This window comes from Platichthys flesus, chromosome 17 (genome assembly GCF_949316205.1).
Source record: "Platichthys flesus chromosome 17, fPlaFle2.1, whole genome shotgun sequence".
Classification (NCBI taxonomy): domain Eukaryota; kingdom Metazoa; phylum Chordata; class Actinopteri; order Pleuronectiformes; family Pleuronectidae; genus Platichthys; species Platichthys flesus.
This window is the reverse complement of record NC_084961.1, coordinates 1,605,631-1,633,249: the sequence shown is the minus strand read 5'-3', so window position 1 is coordinate 1,633,249 and position 27,619 is coordinate 1,605,631. Positions and strand designations below refer to the sequence as shown.

The following is a 27,619-nucleotide window of genomic DNA, read 5'->3' as shown; positions in this document are numbered from 1 at the left end:
CGAGAAACTTTTGTCATTATGTGAAATATAAACTCACAAAAGGTTTTCGTTCTTTTTTCCCTTTTGCTGAAATGGTTTTGTTTCTGTTTAAAGAAGATATATGATGCTTTTTCTGTTCTTCTTTCCTCCAGTGTGTTATACAGTTTTTTTTGTAAATGTGAAAGTTCTACAAAGTTAAAATGCCCAAAGTCGATAGTGGAGGAAGCTTCTCTCCAACACATAAAATACTGAAGGTCCTAAAACACCTCGTCAGTCGTCTGGCTGATGCTTCCTCAAGGTGTCTTAAAGAGACAGGAGCTAAATCCAAGTGTTTGAGACAGAGGCTGAAAAGAGGAGCTGCAGCTATGGACACTTTGAGGAAAGTGATGTTTTCTGAACATTAGAGGATGTGAACCTTTTCAAGGAAACACAAATAAGAATTATGAATATGAGCAGAATATGTCTCCTTTAAGGTGGAACAGGATTTGAGATATAAGAAGTAAATATTGGAAACATTTGTGGAGAAGAATAGTGGTGGGATTGCACATGTGTGAATAACAACACAGCTGCACCTTTACCACCCTTGTGCCCCCACTTGCTCACATCTGGACACATACACATTTGAAAACTTGTAAATGACATGAGGACAAGATAAAATCACAAGGAGCCAAGTTAACCCTGTGTGACGGAGATGAGATGTGTGAGAGCTCAATGTGGATTAAAGAAAAGGTGAGACATGATTAAAACGAGGGAGGTATGGAGTGATGAGGGATGAGAGAGGCATATATGGTGCTTGGAGTTAGAATGTAGGGTTCACACAAATATTTTGGAGAAAATTAATTGAAGAAATGAATATTCTGAATAAAGCCTCCGTTGTTGCTGTAATACCTTTCTCTCTCATTCTTCGTCCCTTCCACAAACCCAGCTCGTGTTTTCCCTCTCTCTTGCTCCCTCTTTACCTGTAGATTGGGGGCCCCAGGTCGGGGAGAGGGGGACGCAGAGGAGGAGGGAACGCCAGTTGTTTCCTCATAATAATAGGGGTATTCATGGTCATCCTGCTCCTCATCAAAGTACTGAGAGAGGTGGAGTATGGAAGGATTGAAAGATGGGCAGGATGGAGGGAGACGTAGTTTGGCAGGGGATGGGAGAGGAGGGGGGGAAGGTGCATGAAAGTGAGATGGACAGAAGGAGAGGAATTCACAAAGAGGGGGACAGCGGTGGTGATGAGGGGTCACAGAGGCACAGAGGGATAAATATAGATGTAGAAGTAGAAGAGAGGGAAAAAATAAAACATGGTGATAGACAGCGGGAGAACAAATGCAAAGCTTTCAGTTTTTTCTTTCAATCGAGTCGGTGCTGCTCATCAGAAGGGGTCGATAATTAAAAATGTCTGAGCACAGACGACCTCGACGAATGAAAAAACAGCAAAAACATTAAGCAAAGGGAGAAGCCGATGAATAAAACCAGAGTGATTTATATTCATTCATCTCCACAGCATCAACATGACAGGGACGTGTCGGATCTCTGTTCAGCGTCTGACATTCTGATTGAAGTTCTGAAATGCATATACTTAAAGCAGAGATCATGTACTTTGGATGAATGAATGCACATGAAATTCACTGCTGCTGGTGTCGGGAACCGTCAGCTTCCAAATATCAGAATGTTACTGAGAGGAAAAAGGAATGAGGGGGAGCTCGCAAAGCTTATAATAATACTAGAAATAGTTATAATACTTATTATACTACTACTAATAATAATAATAATATACATGTAGTGTGCACAAACCAGTCTCAGTAAGTACGAGGCTCCACCTTAAGCCATCTTCAAGCCAGATCCTTTGATTTCTCAATTTAAGCAGAAAACCAATCAGAATTTAAGTTTTATGCACTGAACAAATTCTCTTTCTGAAGCCAAGAAGAAGAATTGGGGAGGACACTGACGTCGGCTTGTATCATCCTCTTTCCCCTACCTTTCTGTGTTCCAATGCTTCAACTAATCCACTGCTGTGTATGAAATGAGGGCCCATCTGTACAGGTACAGGTGTATGACGAGACAAGGCCTCTGCTTTTCTTAAGTTACCTGAGGGACACACAGACTGAGGAGGAAAGCGGATGGATACAAACTGTTGCCACTGACGGAGAAGCGCGAGGAAGACAGAGAGGAAGAGCAGCACTTTGATGACACCATCAGATGACTTTTCTTTTAGATGGTTTCTTCACCGTGACCTTGAGGCGTGTAGCTTTCCTAAAACGCTTCGTGTAGCTTTTCCTTTCCTTTAGTGGGTAACACAGGTTTTCACCTCCACCACAGAGGATGTGTTTTCATCTGCTTTTGGTTATTTTTAGCAGGATTACGCAAAAACTGCTGAACTGATTTCTATGAAATTTTGTGGAGGGGTGAGACATGGTCGAATGAGGAACCCATTCCATTTGAGGAACTGGTGCCCGTGTGACTTATAAAGGCTGCATATTGTATTTGATCAGTCACTTTTGCAGGGGGGAGCAGGTTGTTGATTTCACACTGTGTTTGAACTCATGTTGTGTTGGTGTTACTCACGTATGTGTTGGGGTCCTGAGCCTGGGTCTTGGGCAGAGGGGAGTCACAGTCGGGGCTGTAGTGCTCACAGTAGTCGTAGGCCGCCTGGGGGTTGGAGGCAATCAGCAGTTGCTGGATGTCTCCCTGTGGAGAGTAACAAAAATACAGGTTAACAAAACCATGTGCAGCTGCATCATCTTAACATATAGATCACACACCCTCATGCAATGATCCTGTGCCACTGCATTTTACTCAAGTACATTTCTCTAATGTTTCCATCTGTAGTGAAAAGTATTACAATTATGTCCATATTGTCTGTATTATCATTAAGTGTTATTTTCTGTTAAATTGCCTGTTTAATTATATTTTATATGTCCATGTGTTCCCTTGTCTTCCTGATTTTGACTATGTGCTGCTGTAACAGTGAACCTACCTGAGCTGGGATCCTTAAAGTTTATCAAAGTCTTTATTTTGACTTTTTTTTTATTTGAACTTCTCGTTACAATTATCTTTACTCTTCATGTCACATTCACTCATTCTGTCACTCACAGAGCCACAACTGTCAAAGGATGAGTCAGGGATCGAACCACCGACCCTCTGGTTAGTGGATAACCCGCTCTACCTCCTGAGCCACAGCTGCCCACTTCATACAACTGTACACTCTACATGCTAGTGAAGAACTTAGATGTACTAATACATTTAAAATACAACAAATCTTCAGTAATTCAAATCATACATGAAAACACTTTTAAACACTTTTTCTGAATCATTTGTTTATTTTTAAAAACCTTCAAAAGTCTCAAGTGTTTGTTTGGGTGCAAATAAAACCACAGCTCTTTTCTGTGTGAGCGTCCTCACCTGGAAAACCTCCTCATCGAGCAGCCGGGCTCCGAACACCGTGATGCCGTTGGTGTCCACCTCAGCGTGGCTGCCCCGGGGCAGAGCGCGGGTCATCTTCTTCTTGCAGTCCAGCAGCAGAGTCACGTTCTTCTTGGAAACAGAGATAGCGATGCGATGCCACCTGGAGACAAGGAGGACCAACCGAAGGCGAATAAATGTGTCATGTGAGCACAGGCCTAATTATAAAGGTGTCTGGAGAACCCTCACACACACACACACTCCACAGCCAATCACAACCACACAACCCCAACTGTGTCATCTCAACCAGTCACAAACTGGTTGTCGCTGGTTACTGACTTGCCATCAGCCAGGTTGACGCCTCTGAACAGTGGGTAGTCCTCAGGGGCCGGTTTGCCGTTCTGGTCCTCGTACAGGAAAACGGGCGAGCGTCCCAGTTCGATTCCCAGCTGCTGGATGCCCTGCTCGCTGTAGATGGAGAGGAGGAAGGCCTGGAGACCAGACTGGGCCTTAACCAGAGCCATGATGGAGAAGTTCTCCGGGAAACGACCTACGGGTGAGGGAGGGACGGGAGGCGAGGAAAGAAGGAAGGGTTTAAAAGACGTGGCCTCGGAGAACGGAGACGAACAAACAGATCAGTAGGTAAAGAGTGGGGGGGTGTCAGACCTGGACCTGGAGAAGGGAGGCAGGAGATGGAGTTTTAGGAAAGAAAAAAAAAAGAAACAGATAGCTCTCAAACAGGAAGGTGAACAAGTGGAGGATAAGAGAATGTGATTATCTTTAGGTTTCTAAAGTCAGAGATCTGAGTCAGGATGAACCGACTTTGAAAGAAAGTCCCACGTGAAGCTGGAGCAGAGGACAGAGGACACGTAATAACAGGTGTTAACAGCTGGAGAACGAAGACTAAACCTCAGAAAAGGAGTCAAATCAGCTTTGACTTTTGAGGATTTCTTCACAACCACATAAGTGGCACCTCGTCGTCTCTCTCCTCACTCCAGGGTGTCAGACTGTACTCTCAAGTTAATTTGTTATGGCTCTCCCACACAGTTTAACTCAGCTCCTGCTGCACAGCTCATGATTACACGGTCTATCCAGGAGCGAGGCAGTGAAGCAACAACCTCAGTAAACTCCACACAGCTCAGCTTGAAATACATCTACACATAAAGAGAATCCTGTATAATGATGATTACAGGTTTCTTCACTCTGGAATTCATCTTAAATATTAAAGATTAAGCCCTGCTGTAATTAAACGTTCTCCAAAGGAGCGTTCATTTCTTAAAAGTGTTTCTTCTTTACTGAGCAAATTCTCCTGTAAGAGATAATAAATCTTTCTGTAGGTTCATAATATTATAGACAATGATATGCTGTACTAGTGCATTTGGTGGAGTTATTTTCAATTAATTAATTCAAGTGATGTTGATTATAATTAATGCCAAAAGTAAAGTTTTTTATATTTCAGTGCAATAATGATTCACCCGTTTCCTCTTTGCAGTAGAACAAACAAACAAACTGAGATTTTAATATCGGAGCTTGTGGGAGTTTGAACACGGCCTACCTGTGAAGAGCTGCTTGGTGGGGGCAGAGATCTGGGCCTTCTTGGTGATGCGGTAAGCATGGTCGGGGCTGCCGGAGCGACGGGAGGTGCAGAAGCCGGGGACTTTCTTCACGCCCTCAGGGAGCGAGGGGACCTGCAGAGCCCTCAGCACGTCCACCGGGTCTGTGGGACAAGACAAGAGACGGGTCAGTATATACAAACAATCAGTTTTAAACACATGAGACTCATAGGAACAGTTTCCCTGCTGGAGACACAGCGATTTAATTCAATATACGAAACAAGTGGAATAACAAAGCTGAAGCTGTGACCTTCAGAAATCCTGTAATGCTACGACAGTGAAGTACACACACTGTAGTCAGATTTGTCTGTGACGCTTATATATCAATGGAAATAAACTTGGCTTGTGCTCCATGTTAGTGGATGGGACATGGACCAAACTAATTAGTTAGAGCAGATGTTTAATAAATGATTTGTACTTGATGGTATAAAAACAGTGTGAAATGTCATGATTGGCAGCTAAGAGCAACTCTACCAACACAAATAAATAAATCTAGACAAATATGTTCTTTAAATAGTTCCACACTGAATCCTGCATATTGAACACAACTTGATTTTACTTGCTGAGTTTCTAGCTGCATGTAGCTCCGGCTAATGCTGCACTACCGCAACTCACTTCTTCTTTGCTGCTCTAAAAACAGAACGTTTTGGAAAAAGGAAGAAGAAGTGATTTTCTGAAAAAGAAAATTGCAGTTTAATTACAAAAATACTTTAAAAGTGTGATATCAAAACGGATCTGCAGATTCCTGACCCGGACTTTTCTGCAGTATCAGAGGTGGTATCAGTGTCAGAATATCTTTTCAGATGCATTTGCAAACAGCTTGAAGTTTAATCTTCTTTAAAGAATATCTAAAAAGTTCTTCTGACACTAATGTGATATAGAAGCAGGTGTGTGTCCACAGTGGCCAACACTGTACACATAGGTCTAATGTAAAGAGGAAGCTCTGTGCCAGGGGGTGAGCGGGCGACAGGCCAAACCACCGGAGCCACAGCAGGTACAGTGAAGCTCAGTCTCAACCAGAAGAGACAGTGGCTTCTTTTCTCCTCACATGTATCAACTGAAACAAGTGGCTGTTGACATGATGGAGCTGAGTCAAGTGAAGGTTTCAGGACAGGCCATCATTTCACAGTTTAACCTGACACGCACACAGACACACACACACACACAGACACACATCCACACACACCAACACTCCAGGTATAGAGAATACAGATTAACGTCACATCAACAGATACACACACACACACAGAGTCTCACGTCCTCTCTCCAGCTTCACACACTGAGGTCAAACAGTCTCTTCCTCCACCCTCAGTCTGTGCTGTGGTTCGCCTCTTTGGCTTCCTCACATTGCTCAAAGGCACTGTGTCAGGCTGTGTATTCAAAGACGTAGCTCAAACTCATTCAAGGTGACCAATTTTGTTTGTGTTAGGATTAATTTTCCTTAACAAATTAAACATTTTATGTAAATTAAGAATAACCATATCACAGATGTTTGCTCCGGGTTTTCTCACGTTTTTATATTTTTTGAATAATTGGCATTGTGACATCACGATAGTGCGGAAGACGTTGGACTTTTTAACTCTGTCTGTTCCATTAGAATAACGGTTGTTCAGCGTCTCTTTAGTGAAAAGTTAAGTTTTAGTAAATCTCGCCTGCTTCAAATTGTAACTTCCTCTGAGACGTGGAGATGTTGTGTCGCCTGCCCTCTCACTCCAGACGGATTGACGCAGGTTTCAAAACAGAAAGCTTGTTAAAAATGCTCGGTCTGAGAACCCAGCAAATGAAATGTAATTATAAAGTCGACCATAGAAAATTACAACATCTCGATGGTTCCCAGTAAGTCTTCAACTACACCCAGCTCTCCTCACTTCTCCATCCTGAGTTTGAGGTGCACCAGGAGCTAAGTTTGCTGTTAACAGCCAATTAGATCCAATCACAGTCATCGGCCTGCTGTGGCACTTCTCTCAGTAAACCTATAGTGACGCGTTGCTCTGGTAAAAACAACCGCTCCGATGAAAAGATAAAAACCTGAGACGTCATCGTTCATTTTCATTTTTCATCAGAACGTCATATTTAAGAGGAAATTATATAATCACAGTCACCACAGCGTGTTAGAAACGCTCAGCTGAGCAGGGATCAGATCCGATCGGTGTGTGAAGGAGCTCATCACCGCTATTCTTAAATATTTAACTGTCAGTCAACAGGGTCAAGCTGAAAATGGATCATTACAAAGTATTTCTAGCAAATCTCAGAGAGAACCATCCACTTTCCAGAGGGTCAAGGGTTCGATCCCCAGCTCCTCCAGTCTGCATTCTGTCTTAGGGCAAGAAAAAGCCCTGTGTGTGGAAGAGACCAAGAAGGTTTGTGTCTTAAGTCGCACACACAGACCCACAGTCAACAACTCGTATCCCTTAATAATAAATCATCTCAATGTGCTAATCAGACGAAGTTGGATATTTGACGCTCATGTTAAGTTTCCTTTTTCTTTTCACTAAATTCACAGCGGTGCTTTTGTTTGGGTGACACCCAGTGGTCTCAGAATCACCAGTTTGTCACACAGGCTCACAGATGGTCTTATTTATTCACACAGAGCAAACGGTGCGTTGCTGTTTCCTCAGGGTGTCTCGACCACAGGCCGCTAACGTCTGTCTGCAGCAGACAGAGGAGGAGGAGGAGGAGGAGGCAGAGGTGGACCGAGCGAAGGAGGAAGAAGGAGTAAACGTGAAATGCTCTGTGAGCAGGATCGTTTACAGGGACTTTGGGGGCCAGGGGCAACAGGGACGTGGGGGGGCCCTAAATCCAAATTAACCCAATTATGATGCTTGCTAGTGGCATCCTGCCTCGTAAGTTCAGAATAAACTTTCAGTTAACTACACAACCTTCACAATCGACAACAACCTGTGTGACCAGGTCCGTATTTATCCATATTTGTATGACTCTGTAAGGAGGGGGGGGAGTGAGGTGTAGATTGAGAGGCACTGTGATGCTACATCAACCGTCCAAAACAGAAAAGACCAAAAAAGGCCAAAAGAAGAGAAGTTAGAGGAAGCTGGAACATAAAGAAAATTAAAAACATGGATGAAGGAAATTCTAAAAAGATTTAAAGAGTGCAGTTAACGTTGAGAGGGATGAAAACAGAAATGTATGGGTCCTTTTTAAAATTTTCAACAAGATTTCCATAACATAACACGGTATAATATCCAAACTCAACAGAAACCAGGCCTCATGTTTTCTTTTGTGAGTCTTGAGAGGCATTGGATTTATTTTCCCATAGTTTTCAAGACTTTACTAAGTCTGCACAGGAATGCTGGGAATGAGAAAGAGGAAGAGGAAGGGAGGGGGGGGGTCAGGTAAAGGTGGAGCGTGTGTGTGTGTGTGTGTGTTTTGGGGGGGTCAGACAGTGACAGTAGACAGCATGGTTCTGTGATGGCAGGATATTGGATCAGATTGCAGCCCGAGCTCCCCCAGTACGACCAGCACAATGTGCCACTCTGTTCTCTGCTGCCTGACCAGCTCACATCTGCAGCCGGGGCCCTTCCTGCCTGGAGGACCTCAATCACGACAAAAACACACCCACAAAAATAACACACACACACACACCCATGGCCCAGTCCGAGAGAAGTGCAGCCACACAGCTCACGATACGAGGAGCTGCAAATATGAAACTAGACAAGGTATGAAAACAAACTGCAGCGAGGCACAAACTCTCTTTCTTCTCTTACTCTCTCTCTCACTCCATCGGTCTCTCTCAACATAAACGCTCACAGATGGCTGCAGCCTTCTGAAGTGATGGCTGCCCAATAACACTGCAGTCGTTCAGACAGGAAACGACTCGCAGGCACGTGAGGGAGGTTCCAGCCCTGTGCTGGAGGTGAAGATTACAGTAGCACGTACAGTTAGACCCACTGACAGCTGCACTGGAGAAGAACCAGTGACGCCCAACACTCGTCTACCTGATACTGATGTGAGTCATCATACATTGCTTTAAAGTATAATCCTCTCTCCTTTATTAAACCTCATTTAAAAATAGATGTGGTTGACCAAATATCTATAAAAAGAAAAAAGATACAGTTCGAAATATAACAATTATTTAAATTAAATTAAAATGCTATGATGTGGATAAAAACCACTTAAGGACACTGAGAAGCCCGAGACAGCACGAGGGTCTTCAGTCTACTTTTAAATATGTCTCAGCCTCGACCAGGGAACCGGCAGCAGCAGCTGATCAGCTGGTTTGTTCAGGGAACTTGGTGAAAGGATGCGGACCCGGAACCGAACCTGGAGCAGAGGACGTATCCAGGAATCACTTTCTTTCAAATTGCCACACAGGATAGTTTTTGACATTTTCACTGATTCCCTAAAGAGTAATTCATGGATCTTGAGGAAAAATCCCATCAGGCATCTTAAGTGAACTGATATCTGTGAGTGTGAGAAATGCAGCTTCATTGACTCTCTGGGGACGATTGGTCTTTGGCAGAGTTCAGTGAGTTTCAGTGAGAAGTCCCTGCAGTGCTTTGAAGCTTTGACCAGAATGTGGCAGCACAGAATAAGTTGGATACTCAATGAAATCTTCTTATTTGCTTTATTCTACTTCTCTTCAGCCCAGTTGTTGAATCCTTCGATCACACATCCTAACTCTACGCTGTGAGCTGGAGAATGGAGCTCTGTACTCTGGTGTGGATGGATTTAGTTTTCACGAGGCCTGAAACAGTCCTGTCACTGTTTCACCCTCAAACCCTCTCACAGCCACAAGTGAGCAAACACACAGAAGACCAGCCCATTACAACCTGATGGGAAACACATGTGACGCTCAGGTGAGCTGCTGCAAACTGATGGAGTTAGTTCTGTTCACCTCAGCCGCCACTAGATGGAGCCACAACAGATTTAATTAACTTGGTGACAGACACACACATACACTCACACACACACGCCTTTATAGTTACCTCTTTCTGCCTCTGATGCCCTGTGTAGCAATTCATGTTTATGTGCATGTGTGTGTGTGTGTGTGTGTGTGTGTGTGTGTGTCTGTGTGTGTGTGTGTGTGTGTCTGTGTGTGTGTGTGTGTCTGTGCCCTTTCCTCCTTTGGTGCAGCTGTGTCAAATACCAGACACACACTCCAGCTGACACGTTGACCCCTCACCTCTCACCTTTACACAACGACCACGTTGTCAGACTCAGAGAGAGCGAGTGGGACGTGCAATGTTGACCGCAGAGAAACACACACACACACACACACACACACACACACACACACACACAAACACACACTCAGCTCTATGTCCCAATAGTTCTTTCCAAAAAATCATAAATCACAAGAAGTCAAATTTCAAACGAATTTGAAAACTGACCACAAACTGAGCTGCAGTGGTTCCAGCTGCCCGCGGCCTCTCGGAGTGTGAGCTCAGCCCGACTGCAGGTTATAACTTCCAACCTGGACCTCTATGGTTAGGATTTATTTATAATGCCTTGTGTGCACAGACAGAAAATACATTCTGTACCCATGCTGTAAAAAGGGATCAGTGGAATTCACATTATTTCTACAACATAAAATTATGTTTATAGATATTTAAGTTATTTGAAAAGCACAATGTAGATTTATTAAATGAACAAAAGTTAAAATCCCACTGAGCTGCCACTTGTCACTTTCCAACACAAAACAACAATGAGCCAGTTCGAGCGATGATGAGAAATAAACAACTTGTGCTTTGAGAAGAGAAGCAAAGTTTCCTTCTGGATCAGAGCGTGATGAAGAGTTTTCTGAAGAGAACGTGGAACATGAGGAACCTCAGGTTGAAACTGATTCTATTGGTGCACCCTGCATGTAAACAAGTGGCTACACATTTCATATCTTAAAGTTTGATTTATTTCAGATGTTCAAGTCCCTTTTAAACCACATTAATTGTTTCCTCCGTGTTGTTCGACTTCTGAGATATTCCTTTGTGATGTGTGATGTGATGCCTCCAGGTTGTCTCTGGACTTCTTGTGTTCTTGTGTCTATTTATCAGAGTTTTAATTGGATCTATCATTTTCAGCTCAGGTTATTTTTACATTTCTAAGCTGAAGGTCTGGAGGCAGATGAACGTCTAGCCTGCTATCATCTCCCTCTCCTGAAGAACTGCATCATAATCCTCCTAATGTGGCCAAACAATCTTAATATGAAGTGAATTATCCATATTGAAGCGAATGGATGATATTAGCAATGTTTCACTTGAACCCTTCATCTGTTGTTTTTAGATTTCACAGTCCATTCATTACAATTGTCGCTGCAGCTCAGAACCAACGTTTACTGCAGCGCAGCCTAGTGTGGTTTCTGGGTAACAATCCCTATATACTGCTCAAGTCCTCGATGTCCTATGTGCACCATCGTGTGGTGTGTGTCAGCACCGACGCAGCTGCCAACGGGTATCGAGCTGCAGCTTCATGCGGTTTCAGGGGCCGGCCACAGTCTTAGTTTGGATCTGAGGGTGGATCCTGACACCGCAAGAGGCAGGAGACAGTCAGAGGCTCACAGACGGTGAGCGGGGGCACAAATTACAAACCTGATGGATCTTGAACCTCCAGAGTCCATAGCTCAGCTCTGACAGCAACTAACTAACTAAACCTGACTAACCCAAAAACAAAGTCTGAGAATCACAATGAAGGAAAAGCTCTTGTTCAACAGTTACACAGAAAAACCCAAAGTTACTTCCACTACACACAGACAATGTTTCAAAGTCATAAACAAGACCAACAACAAAACAGTGCAGGAAATACTTGTATATATTATTACTTCTACTACAATCTAATGCAGAAAAAATAAAACAAAATCCTGAAACTTGCAGATAGTATATTTACGGCATTAAATCCTGACATTTAAATGAACTTTAAACAGATTGTTATTAGTGTACAGCCAAAATATTTATACTGAATTAAGTTACACATCTTTAATAACAGTTATTGGGGGTGCCTGAAATCTCTTCACACCACAGTCTAGCCAAGTCAGACTTATAATGAAGACAAGTGTAACAGCAGCAGGCTCAGGATTACGTTTATAATCATCATCACTGTTTATAGCAAAGACCTTTTGGCTGTGGAAATCCCCCACATCAGAATCTACCCTGCATTCTGCAGATCTCTACATCTGTAATTTACCTGTGAAAACACGTGTGAGAGGCAGGTGACTGTGATGAGACTGTAACGCTCGCTCCGGGGCGTTTCTCCAACAGGACTAAGAGGTTAAGTTCATTAAACGCTCCTGAACAGTTCCAGATAGATTCAAAATCAAATGACTGAAATCGATATGGTGCAATGAATAAAAAAAACAGGTATTAAATACTAGAAATCATGTGCTGCATAACTGTTTTTGTTTATGCTATAATGCTGCAAACACAAGTGCACATCGGTTGCATTTGATAATCAAAGTGCAGGTTCAGAGCACTATGCAACAGAATGTAATTAGGTCGGGGGTTTTCCATATCTGCTGCATAGATTTAATTTAGTAAAATGAGAATTTGTTTCTCTTTAATAAGTGAAAAGAAATTGTTAAAAAAGCAAAGAGAGGTTTATTCAATGTTTTCTATATTTTAAAACTTCCTCAGGATCTTTCCAGTCAACCCAGTCTGAGCCCAACAACATTTAAAACAATTTTCCAATGGATAGACTGAACCGATGTCTGGAAAAGAGATGTACATTAACATTACATGTAAAATCCCACAGCTGCTCTCCACACCCTCCTGCACCGACTTCCTAGAAGCAGCAAAATAACAGTGACTAGGAATAGCATCCTATACACACAGCCTGTCATTATAGAGTTGGCCCACTCTCCTGCCGTCCTTGTTCATCTCCTGCTAAAACAGAACGTGTCCGAGGATGGACGCCTCACCGCGCTCACACACAAACCACAAAATCATCACGTACCAAACCGAGAAAAAGCAGAGGAGCTATCTTCTGCTCTCACTGTTCCCTCCGGGCTGCAGAGCTGATGTGGTTCAGCCTGAGAACGACTTTTACAAGTTCACAGTTTGAAGAGACGCTCTGGTTTCGAGGCCTCTGACGTGTTTACTACATGTGGGTCTAAGCTTTGACTGTGTGTGTTTCTTTCTCTTTCAACCACTGCCCGCCTCTTATCTGCCGGTGCAAGTGAATAGATTTAGCTTCCGTGGTTGAGGTCGGTGAGAAAGTGAACACGAGAACATTAACGGAAAGATTCCTACGTCTCTGAATCGAGTGGCGGCTCAGAAAACGAGGAGTTAAAGCAACACTGTGTGGCTTTGACTGAGCTGCAGCGCCCCCTGCAGCCACATGTGGAGACTAATGCTGTTGGTTGATGAAGTGATTTTCGGGTAAAGAAGAAAAAACAAACTATCAATCTGACTGAACACTGGATATTACCCATGATCCTCTGCTTCCTGAACCTGAAGAGCTGCTGCTGTAACAAATCCACCAAAACGTCTTTCACTCTTCATATTTTAACAGTTTCCTGTTTTTTTTCTTGTTTTTAATAACTTCTGAGTCTTTTTAACTGATCTCAGTTCAGCTTCACTCTTCAACTGGAGCTGATTGTGACAGTTTCTGACTCTCATTCAGTTCTTCTCACAGGAGATGGAACCCACTCACCAGATCAGACGGAGTGAAGGAGGAAACTTTTCACTTTGTCAATCGTCTGTAAACTGGTGGAGATGAATCACGTCACCAAGAGTTAGTTAAACAGTCCAGGGAGAAATTGGGGATTTTGCCCTGAGCTCAGCCTCCCAGGCAACTTGTCCTCCGAAGGCTTTAATTGAGCATGAGCGCAGCAGCCTTACATTACACAGGCTTAAGTGCTGGGTTCAGCTGCTAGTTAACAAAGAAGGTGGAATCTGGGATCAGATAAGAGTCAGGTCTGTCTGAGAGGCTCAGCTCAGGTCTCATCACAAACTGAAAGCATCTAATGCACTTGGTGCTTAACAAGGTTTTTCTGTATCAACAATTCTAATGTCGCAGAAGAGATGCAGCTGACAGAGGGACAGAGGGACAGAGGGACAGAGGGACAGAGGGAAAAGATGACGAGTCAGAGGAAAAATGGAGAGGACAAGTTAAAACTTCCAGACATGTGATCAGCAGGAGCCTGAAATACCACACACTTCCACACAGTCACAGAGTGAGCTGTCAAAGGCCTGAGCTCTGCCCCCACGTATAGTAGCTCCATTCACCAGAGGGAGAGGGAGAGAGAGAGAGAGAGAGAGAGAGAGAGAGAGACCATGGGTTATGTTATGTTTAGCCTCACGGAGACAGACTGGTCTTTGAGGAGCTCGGGGAACATCCATGTCAAGAAAATATTGCCCTGTGATTTTCTCCTGATTTGAACAAAACAAGTCTTTCATGCGTCTGGAGGCCCACTGGTCTCTGAGCCTCATCCACTCATCCATCCATCCATCAAACCATCCATCCATCCATCCACTCATCCATTGACTCATCCACTCATCCATTCACTCATCCACTCATCCATCCGTCCTGCTCCTCCTCCCTTCATTCTCTCAGTGATGAAGGGAGGACACGTGAAGGCTTCTGACCTCTCTCTTCTCTAAATGGTCTTTCACTGCCTGGGTGGGGCGCTGTTACAGTTTGCTGCTGCACCACACTGCGCGTACAGGAACGTGCGTCTGGCCAGGGACGCGACGTGCACAAAAAGGCGTGAACACGTGCTTCCAGGTGAAAGGAGGGTTTTACTTCCGTCACTCTGACACGATCCAGGTCATATGATCAAAAGAACGTTAACTCTGCGAGCACCTGCGCGCGCACAGCAGCTCCATGAGCCTCAGATGACAGCAGGCTGCAGGAGCTGCTGCACACAGAGGCACATTCACACTGAAGTACGGTTCCACACCCTGAGCTGGGAGAAAAAACATCCAGAGCTCACAGACGCATATACACAAACACAACTGTACAAAGCACACATTAACGCGGACACACTAACCGCTTTCACTCCGCCGCATAATAACCTATTCATAGAAAGCAAGAAATGTCTCAGGCTTCAACCTCCAAAATACACACGGGAGACGACGGGCCGGTGCAAGCGCCTCCTGCGATCTGGAGTTGGGGCCAAAGAACACACACCGGAGGGCAGGTGAGATCCAGGAGCTCCAGTGGTCCCTCAGCTGCTCCAACTGCCCCCACGAGCTCTGACGCACAGAAACCTCTAAAGCTCATTTAATTGAAGGTAAACTAAACCTACTTTGGAGTTTCTGTGAATGATACAATCACATAACTTTTAACATTTAATTGTCCACAGGCTTCAGACCTACTCATCTCCAAAGGTTCGTCAAATAATCAGATCAATTAAAGCCTGAAAATATCAAATTCAAACGTTACCATTTTAATCACAAGTTGTATCTTTATGTTAATATCAGCCCACGGTGGTGCCGCGTGTCACTGCGCGTAAAAGTCTCAGATGCGAACTGATCTGGAATCAGGTGAATCAATGGATTCTCTGTGTTTAAAAATAACTGCAGACCCCTGGTGGTGCGTCAGGGAACTGCAGCGCATTACAGATCATTCTTCTCAGGCCATCTACTGTCTAGCAGTGCAGGTGGGGGGTGGGGGGTTCTATAAAACTCTGCAAGAAATATCCTGAAAGAATATTGTCCTGATGTGCAAATTCTTCTTCTAAGATTAAACTATGATAAAAACAAACAAGCCTATTTTATCTTCTCAGGAAAATGCTAAATAAAGCTTCCGTTCAATATTCTGAATGGGATGCAGATATTCCTCCTCCCAGTGGAACCAGGGGCAGTGACGGATGCACAGGCTGAACTGGTAATCACCTCACTCTCTCTATCCACAGCTCACTTGACTCACAGGCAGACATTTGCAATGGAGACATTTAAAGTAAAATCATAAAACTGATCCTTGACTGACAAACTCCCCCCATGAGAGACTGGATCAGCTGTTTGCTCCATCTTACCCCATGAACCCCTCCGGATGAGGGGGGGCAGAAGTGACTACCATAAGCGAATAAACTGAATACCTCTCTGTGTGATAATGGAATTGAGTTTATTCATAAGCAAAGTCAACATGAGGCAAACTTGACCAAAAATGATCAAAAAAGCGTCTAGATGTTTGAGATGTTTGAGCATCGAGGGGAGAGGACACCTGTCAGCACCATGCACGCACACACACAGACACATACACACACACACACACACACACACACACACACAGAGGGAGATACAGGAGGAGGCATGATGACAAAACAACTCTTATTTGAAACCTAACAATGTGTTGAAATGTTTTCTTTTCAGCAAAAAGTGAAGTAAATCTTTTTTATAACGTCTCCCTGATCACCGATTGATAAGCACAGTGCGTAACATCCATTGTTGGATACGGTATGTCAAGGATGGTAAGATTTCCGCAGAGAAAAACTTTTTTCAAACCAACTACAAACAACAAATGACTCTGGTGTCATTATTTTTGTTTGTTTGGTTTTTAAGCGGATGGACGTTTCATCACTTGTTTTGTCTCAACAACTATCTGTCAAAAATACCATGAAAAACACAAACGTCGCCAAACTCCAAGTGTAGAAAGTAGAAAACTTGTAAACATGCACGTTCCTATTTAACAAATCCACTTCAGAGATGATGACTAGTGGAGCAGCTGTTATTGGAGCATTGGAAATCAGGTGCGCACTGGATGAGATAAGCTTTTACGCACACGCTTCATCTGAGTAAGAATGAGGACAGAACACTAAAGGTGTTGCTGATCCAAAGTCTCATTTTAAAACATCGAAACTGAGTTCTTACCTGCCCGCACCACGGTCGTTTGGCACATAGCGAGCACCACGGTCACCAAGGCGAAGGATGAGAAGTCCATGCGCCATGGTCTCCGTTTCTTCCGTAAGGAACAAGCTCCAATATCCATAGTGCTGCAGTGGTTTGCCGGCCTGGTAGAGCTGTAAGTGCAGGATGTGGTGGAAGTTATCCTCTCACAGAAAGTCAGCCGACGAGAAGGACCCGACTGAACCTTCTGCGAGGCAACGGACAAAAAGGCGCGTCTCTGCCTCTGCTCTCCTTAATGAGTTACCTATGTCTGTCTACGTTAGTGCACGAAACCTGAAAAAGGGGTTCGGGGTGAATAAATATCTTTTATTTTAACGTGTAACCCCTTAGTGCTAAAGCCCCATTGAGTCAGATTGGGTACGAGTACCCAAAGTGGAGAGAGCCGCAGAGAGAGACCTGGAATCACGCTCTCTCTCCCTTCTCTCTCTTTCCCTCTCCCCTTCTTTACTTTCTCCCACGTAGAGCGAGAGCGTGTGTGTATGTGTGCGTGCGTGGAGAGAGAGAGAGAGAGTGAATGAGTGGCAAAAGGGGAGAGAGAGAGAGAGAATGGCAAAATGGGGGCGTGCGTAATTGCGCGCAGATTTACGTTGTGGAGGGGCGTGTGAGAGCGCGCACTGTTTTAATGATAAGCTCATACAAATATCACACACACACACACACACACACACACACACACACACACACACAGCAGGTTTAATGTTGCTCACTCAGTGAAAAGCTGATGAAGGATGATCATAGATTATTTCTCTTTATCTTCTCCACTTCCACCTTTCACGTGTTTGTATCTGCGCTGCGTAAAGACTGGATTTATAAACCACGACGGATCGTTCAGGTGAATGTTAGAAAGCAAACACACGCACAGATGAGATGAGCAGCAGCAGGCGAGTGCGCGTTCAGCCAATCACGCTGCTGTCCGCTCCACTTACCACGCCCCTTTCATCCAAGCCTTCGTGGCTCTCCTCCGGCTCTCATTGGTCAGTCCCACGTGGCCTTGTTTTGCAGCATCAGCTCAGGTGCACGTGGAGAGAGAGAGAGAGAGAGAGAGAGAGAGAGAGAGAGAGAGAGAGAGAGAGAGAGAGAGAGAGAGAGAGAGAGAGAGAAAGGAATCACTGAGAACTTGAAATCTACCTTCTCCCTGTGAAAGTCTGACATTTGGAAACAAACAGTGACGTAATGTGATGGATCCTGATTGATGGTGATCACACAGTGAAAATGTTTAATTACAGGGAGGAAAACCACACACACATTTTTGGTGAGTGCCATAAATTTCACCTGTTTTGGGGGGAAATGCACACGATGCAATTAAAGACATTCCAGGATTTTAAATACCTAAGAAAAGTAAAGATACGTACCTTGGTAATATAAATCATAAACACATACAGTAAATAAAACAGATCATGACAGAACAAGTAATATGTTGATAACAAGCAACTGGTGGAAGACTGAAGTTTAAACTCTGGAAAAAATGACCTGTTTTTAATCCTAAATGAAGAAATAGATGATTTATGACACAGTGATAAATGCGATTTGTAAACAGGTGTTTTTTATATTCTGTATTTTGAGAACTGTGAAATATGTCGTGGTCATGAATCCTTTTGTGTTGGAAAAAAAACAGACACCATATTTTCTGCCAAATTAAGTCTAGTCTAAGTTTTCAAGCCCCTGGTTATATCGGGTGCTTGGTACGAGACATCAACTGTAAAGCTTCTTTAGCCGTAATCTCAAAGAGACATTCCTTTCATCATTTCAAAGTCGCTTTGGTTTCCCCACCTGTCATAAACACTTAGCAGCATCAAACCTGTGTACCCGTGCCCAGCCGTCTGCCTCCTGAACGTCTACTCACACAGCCACAGTTAGTCACTTTCTTTGAACGCAGACTTCACATGAGTCACGAAGCCGTAATTAACCGTAATCATCCCTCGATGCTCTGCAGCTCTCGCTCTCTCTCACTCTCTCTCTCACTCCCTCTCTCATTTCCATTCTCTGGGGGGAAATAAGGGGATGTGTTTGCATTCTGTGGCATTTCTCCATCACTCTCATCTTTGTAAGGCTTCGCAACAGACAAAAACAAACAAGTACAGGTGAATAAATTATTCATAATATGTGACAATCCAAATTATTAGGGCCAAATGTAATGACATATCATACTCAGCTTAAATCAGTTGAACTAATGTACTGCATCATACAGCATGGTAACAGGTTTATGATCGTGTCGATGCTTCTTTTGACTCGTTTTATGATTTAAAAATAATAGTTTTATGGCTAATTAAAGATGTCTGACTCCAACATCTCCCTCTTCAGAGTACCATGTCTCCATGATGCTAAATTCCAGACGAGGAAAAAAGGGACACGCCTCAGTTACGATGGACATGTTTCAGGTTCTGTTCGGCTGTAACGTGCAGCCTGTGAGTTTTCATCCGAGGCGGCCAGAAGGAGAAAACTGTTCTGAGCTCTCATAAGAAACTCCAGCGGTGAGCTTAGATGTAAACAGAATGAGAAGGAGCGGCTGCTGTGTGATCATCAAGTGAAACCAGCAACTGAAGTGCATCCAGCAAAACCAGGGGAGGGTAGTTTCTATAGCTATATATATGTATATGTACTATATGTAAAACCAAAAGGAAAATATAGAATTTTATGTTCTCGGAATGTAGAGGGAGTAAAAAGAAACAGAAGTAAAATTGAGGGGTTCAACAGAAAAGCTGAAAAGATCAGAAAACAGAGAGCAACACAAATACTTGGTTCATTTAATGTGATAAAATGGAGAATAGACACTATAAAGTAGAATTAAAAAGCTCAGCTGGGAGTTATTTTCCTCAGAAATCAGAAAGTCAAGGAAACGCTCTCTCAGTGCGGCAGCTCTGTGTGCTTTTTCCTTTTGAGGACAGGCTGTTTGGTTTCTAATATGAAAGTAGAAGCCGGAGGCTGTACAAAGAGACACCCCACGAGACATCTGTGGTATGTGAGTGTGTGTCTGCGATTTATATTCACACAGACGTCTACATTTAAAGACCGTAATCTACACTTTTGTTGTGTCCATGGTTTCATCCTGCACACAACAGAAAGTGGTGAACCGGTCTATGACTTTTTAATTTAATGCATATATTTGTCACTATTATCAATATTTGTTTTAGTTGTGTGTATGTACATTTATTTATTAAAGGAATGTTTTATTTTATCCCACAAACTGCAGTTATCTGGATGGAGATCATTTAAATGCTTTTTCGAGAAGTCACACGATTTTTATGACATATCAATCTGATTTTGCTTTACTTCTCAAAAATATTTGATCTGCTCTTAATGTCTTTTTCTATTAAAAGTCATTTATACGTGTAATGGTCGTGGGGTGGGGTGGGAGGAGCTGGAGCATGACCAGTGTTAGTCATGAATTTTTTTGTTAGAATATGTCGACTCTATGGCATCTGATTGTATTCCCCCTAGTTACATGTCAGACAGAATTTAGATTTAAAATCCTGTCCAGTGGAGTTTTAATATCTTTACACATTAATGCAATGCAGCATCAAACATCGCTGCCAAAGCAACAGTGAAATCCACACAATCTGCTGACCTCATTGTAGAAGCGACACAGAGTCCAGAGAGCCGGAGCTCCCAGCAGCAGCATGACTTCATCCTCCCATGAAACAGACTCACAGCACGTCCCAGTGACCACTGGGAGGTGAGGCCGCTAACGTGTCATTAGCAGGTCAAACAATCGGACACCAACACACAGGTGCTCTCGTCTCGTTCAGAAGAAACTCTGTGGAACACGTCGTCGTGAAACCTCCAATTACACTCTTCAATGTTTCAATGTCGGCCATGTTTGAATTAATAAAAGCTTTTAATTCACTGGGCAGTAATTTCAGGGTTGTGAGAACCAGGAGACCACAAGGTTTCCCTGTGGAGAAGCTGCATCAGACATGGCCACCCACCACACGGAGCTCCGACTCCAGTCCAGTCTGACAGCACAGGAATCTGTACTGGCTGTCATGTCAAAGGGTGACTGGTAACCAGCTGATAGCGGCGTCTGCTGTGGAACATCTGGGGCAGTGACAACATCTGGATCAATGCAAGCAAGGGAGTCCAGCAGAGGGGCAGAGGGAGGTGGCACGAGCTCTTGGAGACGGACTCAGCATGTGCCTGTGGGCAGCAGCTCTCTCTGCGTGCCATTTCCAAAAGAAGAACCTTGTAATTACAATAAAGCGGCCATATTATATTGCTGACTTCCTTGAAAAGTCTGTATTTTACTGGGCAGGGCCGCAAACGCACACACACCCTGTTAGCCACAACACACCGAAATAGATCAGAGCCAGGGATCGCCTGGGAGGAAACGGAAAAGGGAGTTCACTGATCCTCTCAGCACTAACAATGGGGTCAAAGTGCGTGTGTCCATGCCTGGTGAAGACACAATCTGCCTGGTGAAGCTGCTGGAGGTGTGCAAAGACACCAGGTAAAAAGGATTAGACAGTAAATGGGTCTGTGATTCTGAATCTGGCCATCGAACACACCCAGTTAACCACATATCTTGAAATAGGCAGGAGAGGGAGGACAAGGGGTGACGAAGGGGCAGGGAGGAGGGAGGAGGGAGGGGGGAGGTGCAGTGAGGGTACACAGGGGTGGGTGTGTTTTTCTGTGTGGGGTGAGTGTTCACGAGCTCTGAAGTGTGCGTGCCAACTGATGTATAACAGCGTTTCTATATGAGCAGACGGTATCGTTCTGCCAAAGTACACACGTCTTTTGATATTTGATTCACTAACCAGAGTGTGTGTGTGTGTGTGTGTGTGTGTGTGTGTGTGTGTGTGTGTGTTCCCCTCTCTCTCATTCTCAGCATTTCTCTTGTGCACACGTGTTCCATTACCAACTTTCAACACTAAGCAATTCTTACTTTGGGAGGTGGAAGGCAGCTTCTTTACCTCCTGATGTTAAATAAGGGAATGGGTGAGCTGTGAGATTTGCTCAATTTAGCACAATTACTCACAGTTGGGAGGTAATTTGGTTTATAATGGCTGTAATAATAAAAGGCTATTAGAGAGACTGGAGATATAGCATGAACCAGAAAGAGGTTATTCTGAGCCACGAAGTAAAAATATACGAGGAGCAGATTTTATAAACCTTTATAAAAATTCACTACATTAAAAACCTCCTTAGTGTTAAACAGCAGAAAAGATTAACATCCAAACAATGATTAAAAACCTGGAATTGTGATAAATGTGCCGAAACTGTTTTCTTATAAACAAATTTTGCCAAAGCCTGAAATAACCACATCTGGATTGAGATGTAAATACCAAAACTCCCCAAAAAGAAACCCAGGCAAAGATGGAGGCCGGAGATTAGTCTGGTACGCACGGCGGTTTGAGGGGAGGTGAGGGCCGTGGAAAGGTACAGGCAAAAAAACAACCAAAAAAAAGAGAAATCACAGGAATGAATAGAGAGGAGAGGAGAGGAGGGAGGATGGGTGGGTAGAGAGCTGGTGGTGGGGGCCACATAGGCATGCAGAGGGTGAGAGGGAATGAATGAGAGCCATTGATAAAAGAAGGAGAGCGGACGGAGGTGAGGGGAGTCAGAGAGAGAGGGAGAGAGCAGGAGGGAGGGAGGAGGGATCAAAAGGTATTTACACATGGAGACTAGAAGAAAAACCTGAGAAGGTGGACCCATGGACGGAGGGATGAACGGAAGGATGGATGGAGGGATGGATGGAGAGAGGCATCTGTAAGTGACCTACTGACTAAAACACAGGGTGGGACCTCAGTGGCTTTGACACAGTAACTGGTTTGTGTCGTTGGAGCTGCAGGTTTCTCCACAAGTCACCTGAACAGAACAGCTGTGAACAACTGTGCAAAGGTTACAGCACTTTATATATCCCAGGTTACACTGTTCCTACATACACAAAAATATATATGCACGTGTGTGTGTGTTCAGGAAACTGACCCTTTGTCCAAATTTCATAATGTGACCTTAAATTTGTAGGATGTTAAAGCTGTAAACTAAATGATATGACTGTTCTTAGCAAGGTTAACATCTTCTCATCAACTCACTACGGGTGGAGATGAAGCATATAAAAGACGACCAATATGAAATTAATAAAGCTGTGGATTTCTCTGGGTTTGAACATTTTGATGAAGAGGTGTTTCATATCAAATCTTTAGAGATTCAAAACTTGACGCCACTGAAGCTTCTCAGTACAAGCTACATCTCCATGAGAATATGGGAAAATCATCAAGAATCAAAGATTTAATGCTTCTCCATCACAAACCTGTGGAAAAGAACTCCTCCCTGACTCCACCAGCTTTGCTAGAGAGAGATCACAGTGAATGAAACTCAGTCCTGTGGCTGTTTCATTGTGAAGGGATGAAAGAGGAGAAGCAACAAGTATGTGAAGCATCAAAAGTATTCAGCTGGTTGAGCGGTGAAGGGACAGAGGGGCCACGAAGCCCAGCTGTGACCTGACTGGTCAGGTGGACCCACTGAGGTCCAGGCGAAGGTCAGGTGGGTCATTTCCCATCACAGTGACACGATGCTGTTCATCCAGCAGCTGACCACTACAAAGAACTGTGGAGGAGCAGTGAGGAGCAGTGAGGAGCAACGAGGAGCAGCCAGACCTTCACATGTAGGAAACCCCTCTGAAAAAAGTTAACAACAAGACAGCTCCTCAAAACTGACACCAGATCATCTTGATAGACCCCTGGTGGCTGGCTGCATCATAACCCTGTCTCCTCTGCGTAAGTGGATGGGATCTGGATGACAGTTAAGTTGATGGTATTTGGTATTGGTTTTCCACACAGATCAATCTACCTTATTTTTCCAATTGTATTAAAAGCTCAGATTCCCGGTCACCAAACTATAAATGAGAAGTGAACTTCTGGAGCACTAATAAAACCCCCATCGTTTGAATCCTTCAAGCTCTTGTTCCATCACTCGCTCACTTTCCACCTCCTCCCAGGTGTCTCCTCTGCCCTCCGTCTTCCTCCCTCCATCACATCTTTCTCATTTCCCAGGTTTCTCTCTGCTCCACTACTGTACCCAGGGAGAGGGCCCTGGTCTCAGCAGCTTCCTGTCTCACAAAAGACCCCTCTGTTTCCCCCCTCTGTGTTTCCTCCGCTGCCACCCCACCCCCTTCCTCAACACCCCTGTGGTACATTCCCTCCCTCTCCCGGGTGCATTCCTCGCTGACCCCGGCCAGCTGAGGAGTCCCTCTGTCCGCGGCCTCTGTGAGAGCTGAGCCGTCCCCGAGCCGTGGAGGCAGCTTTTAGGACGAGTTGGGAACGTGCTCTCTGAGGTCATCGTGCAACAGGACAGAATACCATCGTCACTCAGCAGAGCTCATACCTGCAGCAAGTCCAACTCAATCAAACAGATATTAGTCCCCTAAACCTGACAGATGTTTTTCATCAAGATCCATGAATTATTGTCTGGGCCACGTGAAAAGGTAAAAAAAAACTCTATCGTATAAAGACAAAGGCAGTGATTTGGTGGATTGTGGTCACATGCTGCGTTCTGCATTAAGATTGATTTGTCAGAAGTCCCGTGCTACACACAGGTAACATCTGGTTGGAAAAATACCTTTTCCAAGGTAACATCTGGATGGAGAAAGATCAGCTTTTGCCATCATGACCAATAAGATGCTCTTTCGAAAACGTGTTAACCATCTTTGGGCAGCTTCTATGAGTGAAGGTGAAAGAAAAACATAATTTGTCAAACTACAACCTATTCAAGAGGATGAGAGAAGATGAGGTGATTCAGAAGTCACGACAGTGGAAGGATTGAGGAGGAGAACGAGGACCAGGTGTCACAGTGACAATGTCCCAGGTCAGAAAAGATCAAACCCACAAACACAAGCGGCTGAACGTGGCAGCTAATGGAACCTGGACACAGCAGCCAGTTAATCAGGTCAGAAAGAAACAGCAATAAAAACAATCTGAGCTGTTTATGACCATCACTCCTGCCTGTCTGTCCTCTGAGGAGCCACCAGAGAGATGTCCTCACTGCCGTCTCATCCATTACCCCATTGTCTCGGCAGCACCACTGCCGAGGCAGCGGGATAAATAACATCGAAGCTGCAGAATGAAAACCTCTTCCTCTACTCTCCCTTCTTCCTCCTATTCCACCAGTATCCCGTTGTTGACACTGTCGTTCCTCTCATGTGCGCTGCTGAAAGAAAGACAAAGCTCTCTCCCCCCCCCCACACACACACAGACACAAACAGCCAGCCTCTCCCATCATGACAGTGGAATTAAGAAGTGGAACTTTATTAAGTATGCAGGCAGGAAGTTAAACAAGTATCCTAGGACATCTGCTTTTCTATAAATATCTTCTACTCATTTATTGGAATATATATTTATTCAAGATATCAATAAGAAGCTGTAACATGAAAATGGTTTTAGTCGGAGGTTCAAACCAGGGAACATTGATTTAATATTGCATGAAATGTGTGTGTGACCTTATGAGAAGATTACTGACCCATCATTGTGTGAGCTGACATGTTTCTACATCAGGGGACCAACAGTTTGTTCATGAAAATGTAAAATAAAGTGTCCCTTTAAAATCTGTGTGTGTGTACGCTGGTGTGATGTTAATACTCAATTATCTTAATTAAATTTGAATATTAAAGTATTAGATTAACAGCTGGTTGACAGAGGAAGAGTACGAGCAGGAGTATACTCTATGAGCAGGTCTGCTATGTAAGGTTTAAATCTACTTTATACTTTAGTCAGAAAACATTCTCAGGTTCAATCAGGTCCTGGATGAGACAAGTCAAATAGCTGCTGCTCTTCATATTCAAGCCTTTACAGAGTTCATCAGGAAATCAAAGAGAAGTTTCTGTGTTTTCCATATGGAACACAGTGTTCATCATATTTCCACAGCGATGATGATGAAACGCTTCTTTTCCAGCAAATGCCTTCGTCGGACATATTTTTATCCTCCATGTTCCCTCTGATTAGAAAGCAAGACCAACCACCCCAGCTGTGGAATTATATACCTCTGTGCTGGACCCATTCTGAGCTTCAGCCGGATTTAGCTGTGCTCAGGAGGCTGCTCGCCGTCGTCTGTAAGTGCCGCCTGGCTCAGATTCGGTCTGTGTATACCCAGCATGTCATTACAGCCCGAAGAACACGGGGACAACTGCTGACCAGTAATTTGGCTTTGCTAAATGTTGTCACTTGTGATTCCAGCGTTTCCTCCCATCCCAACTGTCTGGACCGGAGAGACCGAAAGAAACTGAGCACAAAGATGTTTTTTTATGCCAAAAAATATGTGGCTAAAATTACACACTGTTCGTTTTTTACTTTTACTGTCAACAGACATGATACTGTGATGTGAACATAGAAATGTTGTCTTTGCTAAGTCAGATATCACAGCAAACTAAATCAGCGCTGCAGACCACTGTGCAATTCTGTTTGCCCTGTGCTTTTTATTTTCTATTTTTCATATTTCCATGTGTTTCTCCACCAAGGAGGTTATGTTTTCACCCCCGTCCGTGGATTTGGTTGAAAGACGACTTCTTAGCATGGAACTGGTGCAAATCCAGGATTTAGTTTTAGAGTAATTCAAGGTTCATGATGATTTACGGGTCTGATATCTATGAATGTGTTGGTTCTTTATTCCAGAGAAAAGGACAATTATGCAACTCTGAAGTTCAGAGGGGGAATGATAGAATTCATTTTACTGTGTAGGTCAAACAGAAAACAACAGAGAGCAGCAAACACACCTGACATCTTGCCCTGCTGTTTGGTCTAAAGGGTGAACACACTCAATGACGCTCTGTCCTCCTCAGAGGTGTGTGTGTGAGTGTATATGTCTGTGTGTGTGTGCAGGAGTGCGATGTGTGGGGTATTTCTAACACACAGGATCTTCCAAATCGCTGCTGGCAAGTGACTTCAATCACGGCTTGATTATTCAGTGCACAGCGACAACACTCACCTGGCGAAAATTTGACATTTTTCTCGAGGCAGAAATTAAGAGGAATTTGACCCCTGGTATAAAGGTGTCTTTCTGCAGTGCTGGAGGGGCGGGCGGGTGGGTGGGGAACCAGGAGGGCGGGAGGCAGACGAAGAATTGGAGCCAGAAGGAGACTGGGGATAGAGGAGGGCAGGAACGAAAGGCCACTGAAAAGGAATGGAAAGCATGGAGTCAGAATGAGAGAGAGAGTAACGGAGAGGTGAGTGTGAGCACAGAGAGAGAAGAAGATGGTGATGAGGAAGAAGTGAAGGCAGGAAAAGAAAGAGGAGAGGACAAACTGGCAAAGATGCTAAAGAGCCGGAGGAAGGACAAGAAGTCAGCATGAAGAGTGTTGGTGGAAATCAAACTTGTTTTCAACTCATCCTGGTTTAACATCATCACATTTTCCTGATTCCACATGAGAAACTTACTTCTCTAAATATGATGCTGCTGCTGACTCCTGAACAGAGGCCTCTTTGTGCCTGCTCTCTGCTGGCAGCTGCCGGTACTACAGGAGCAGCTCCCACAGTGACACACTTGGCTCAGACGTCTGGAGAAGTGATGCTCGGCCTTCGTCTCATTCGTCTCCGTCGACTCGTCCTCAGTCAGGGAAACATTCACCACAACGACTGGGTGAATGTGTGAATGAATCCTAAACTCAATAAAACACTAAAGTAGAGGATGCTGGAGGTTTATAAACAGGCCGACCACAAATGAAGCACAGAGGGAAACTTAATAATACTTAACTACAGTCGAGTCTTCCACATGGTGGCACCAGAGCTGGGAAACCATTCAGAAGCTATTAAATGGAGAAACCATAGTGTAATAAATGCTACTTTAGAATAAGAAAACACTTAGACCTCATGGGTTGGTTTAATCAATGGTGCCAATAAAAAATATGTGAAAGTAACA

The 27,619-nt window shown here is 44.0% G+C and overlaps 1 protein-coding gene across 1 annotated transcript in view; it reads right to left on the bottom strand.

Annotated features, from left to right (window-relative positions):
- The window catches only part of col11a2 (collagen, type XI, alpha 2), a 39,184-nt gene extending 22,373 nt beyond the window's left edge, over positions 1-16,811 (bottom strand). The window contains exons 1-6 of the mRNA XM_062410245.1: positions 16,742-16,811; positions 4,928-5,089; positions 3,712-3,922; positions 3,373-3,535; positions 2,536-2,658; positions 939-1,052 (exon numbers count right to left, since the gene is read on the bottom strand). Of these exons, the coding sequence (XP_062266229.1) occupies positions 939-1,052; positions 2,536-2,658; positions 3,373-3,535; positions 3,712-3,922; positions 4,928-5,089; positions 16,742-16,811 (843 nt within the window). The remainder of the gene's footprint in view (positions 1-938; positions 1,053-2,535; positions 2,659-3,372; positions 3,536-3,711; positions 3,923-4,927; positions 5,090-16,741) is intronic.
- Between the last annotated feature and the right edge of the window lie 10,808 nt (positions 16,812-27,619).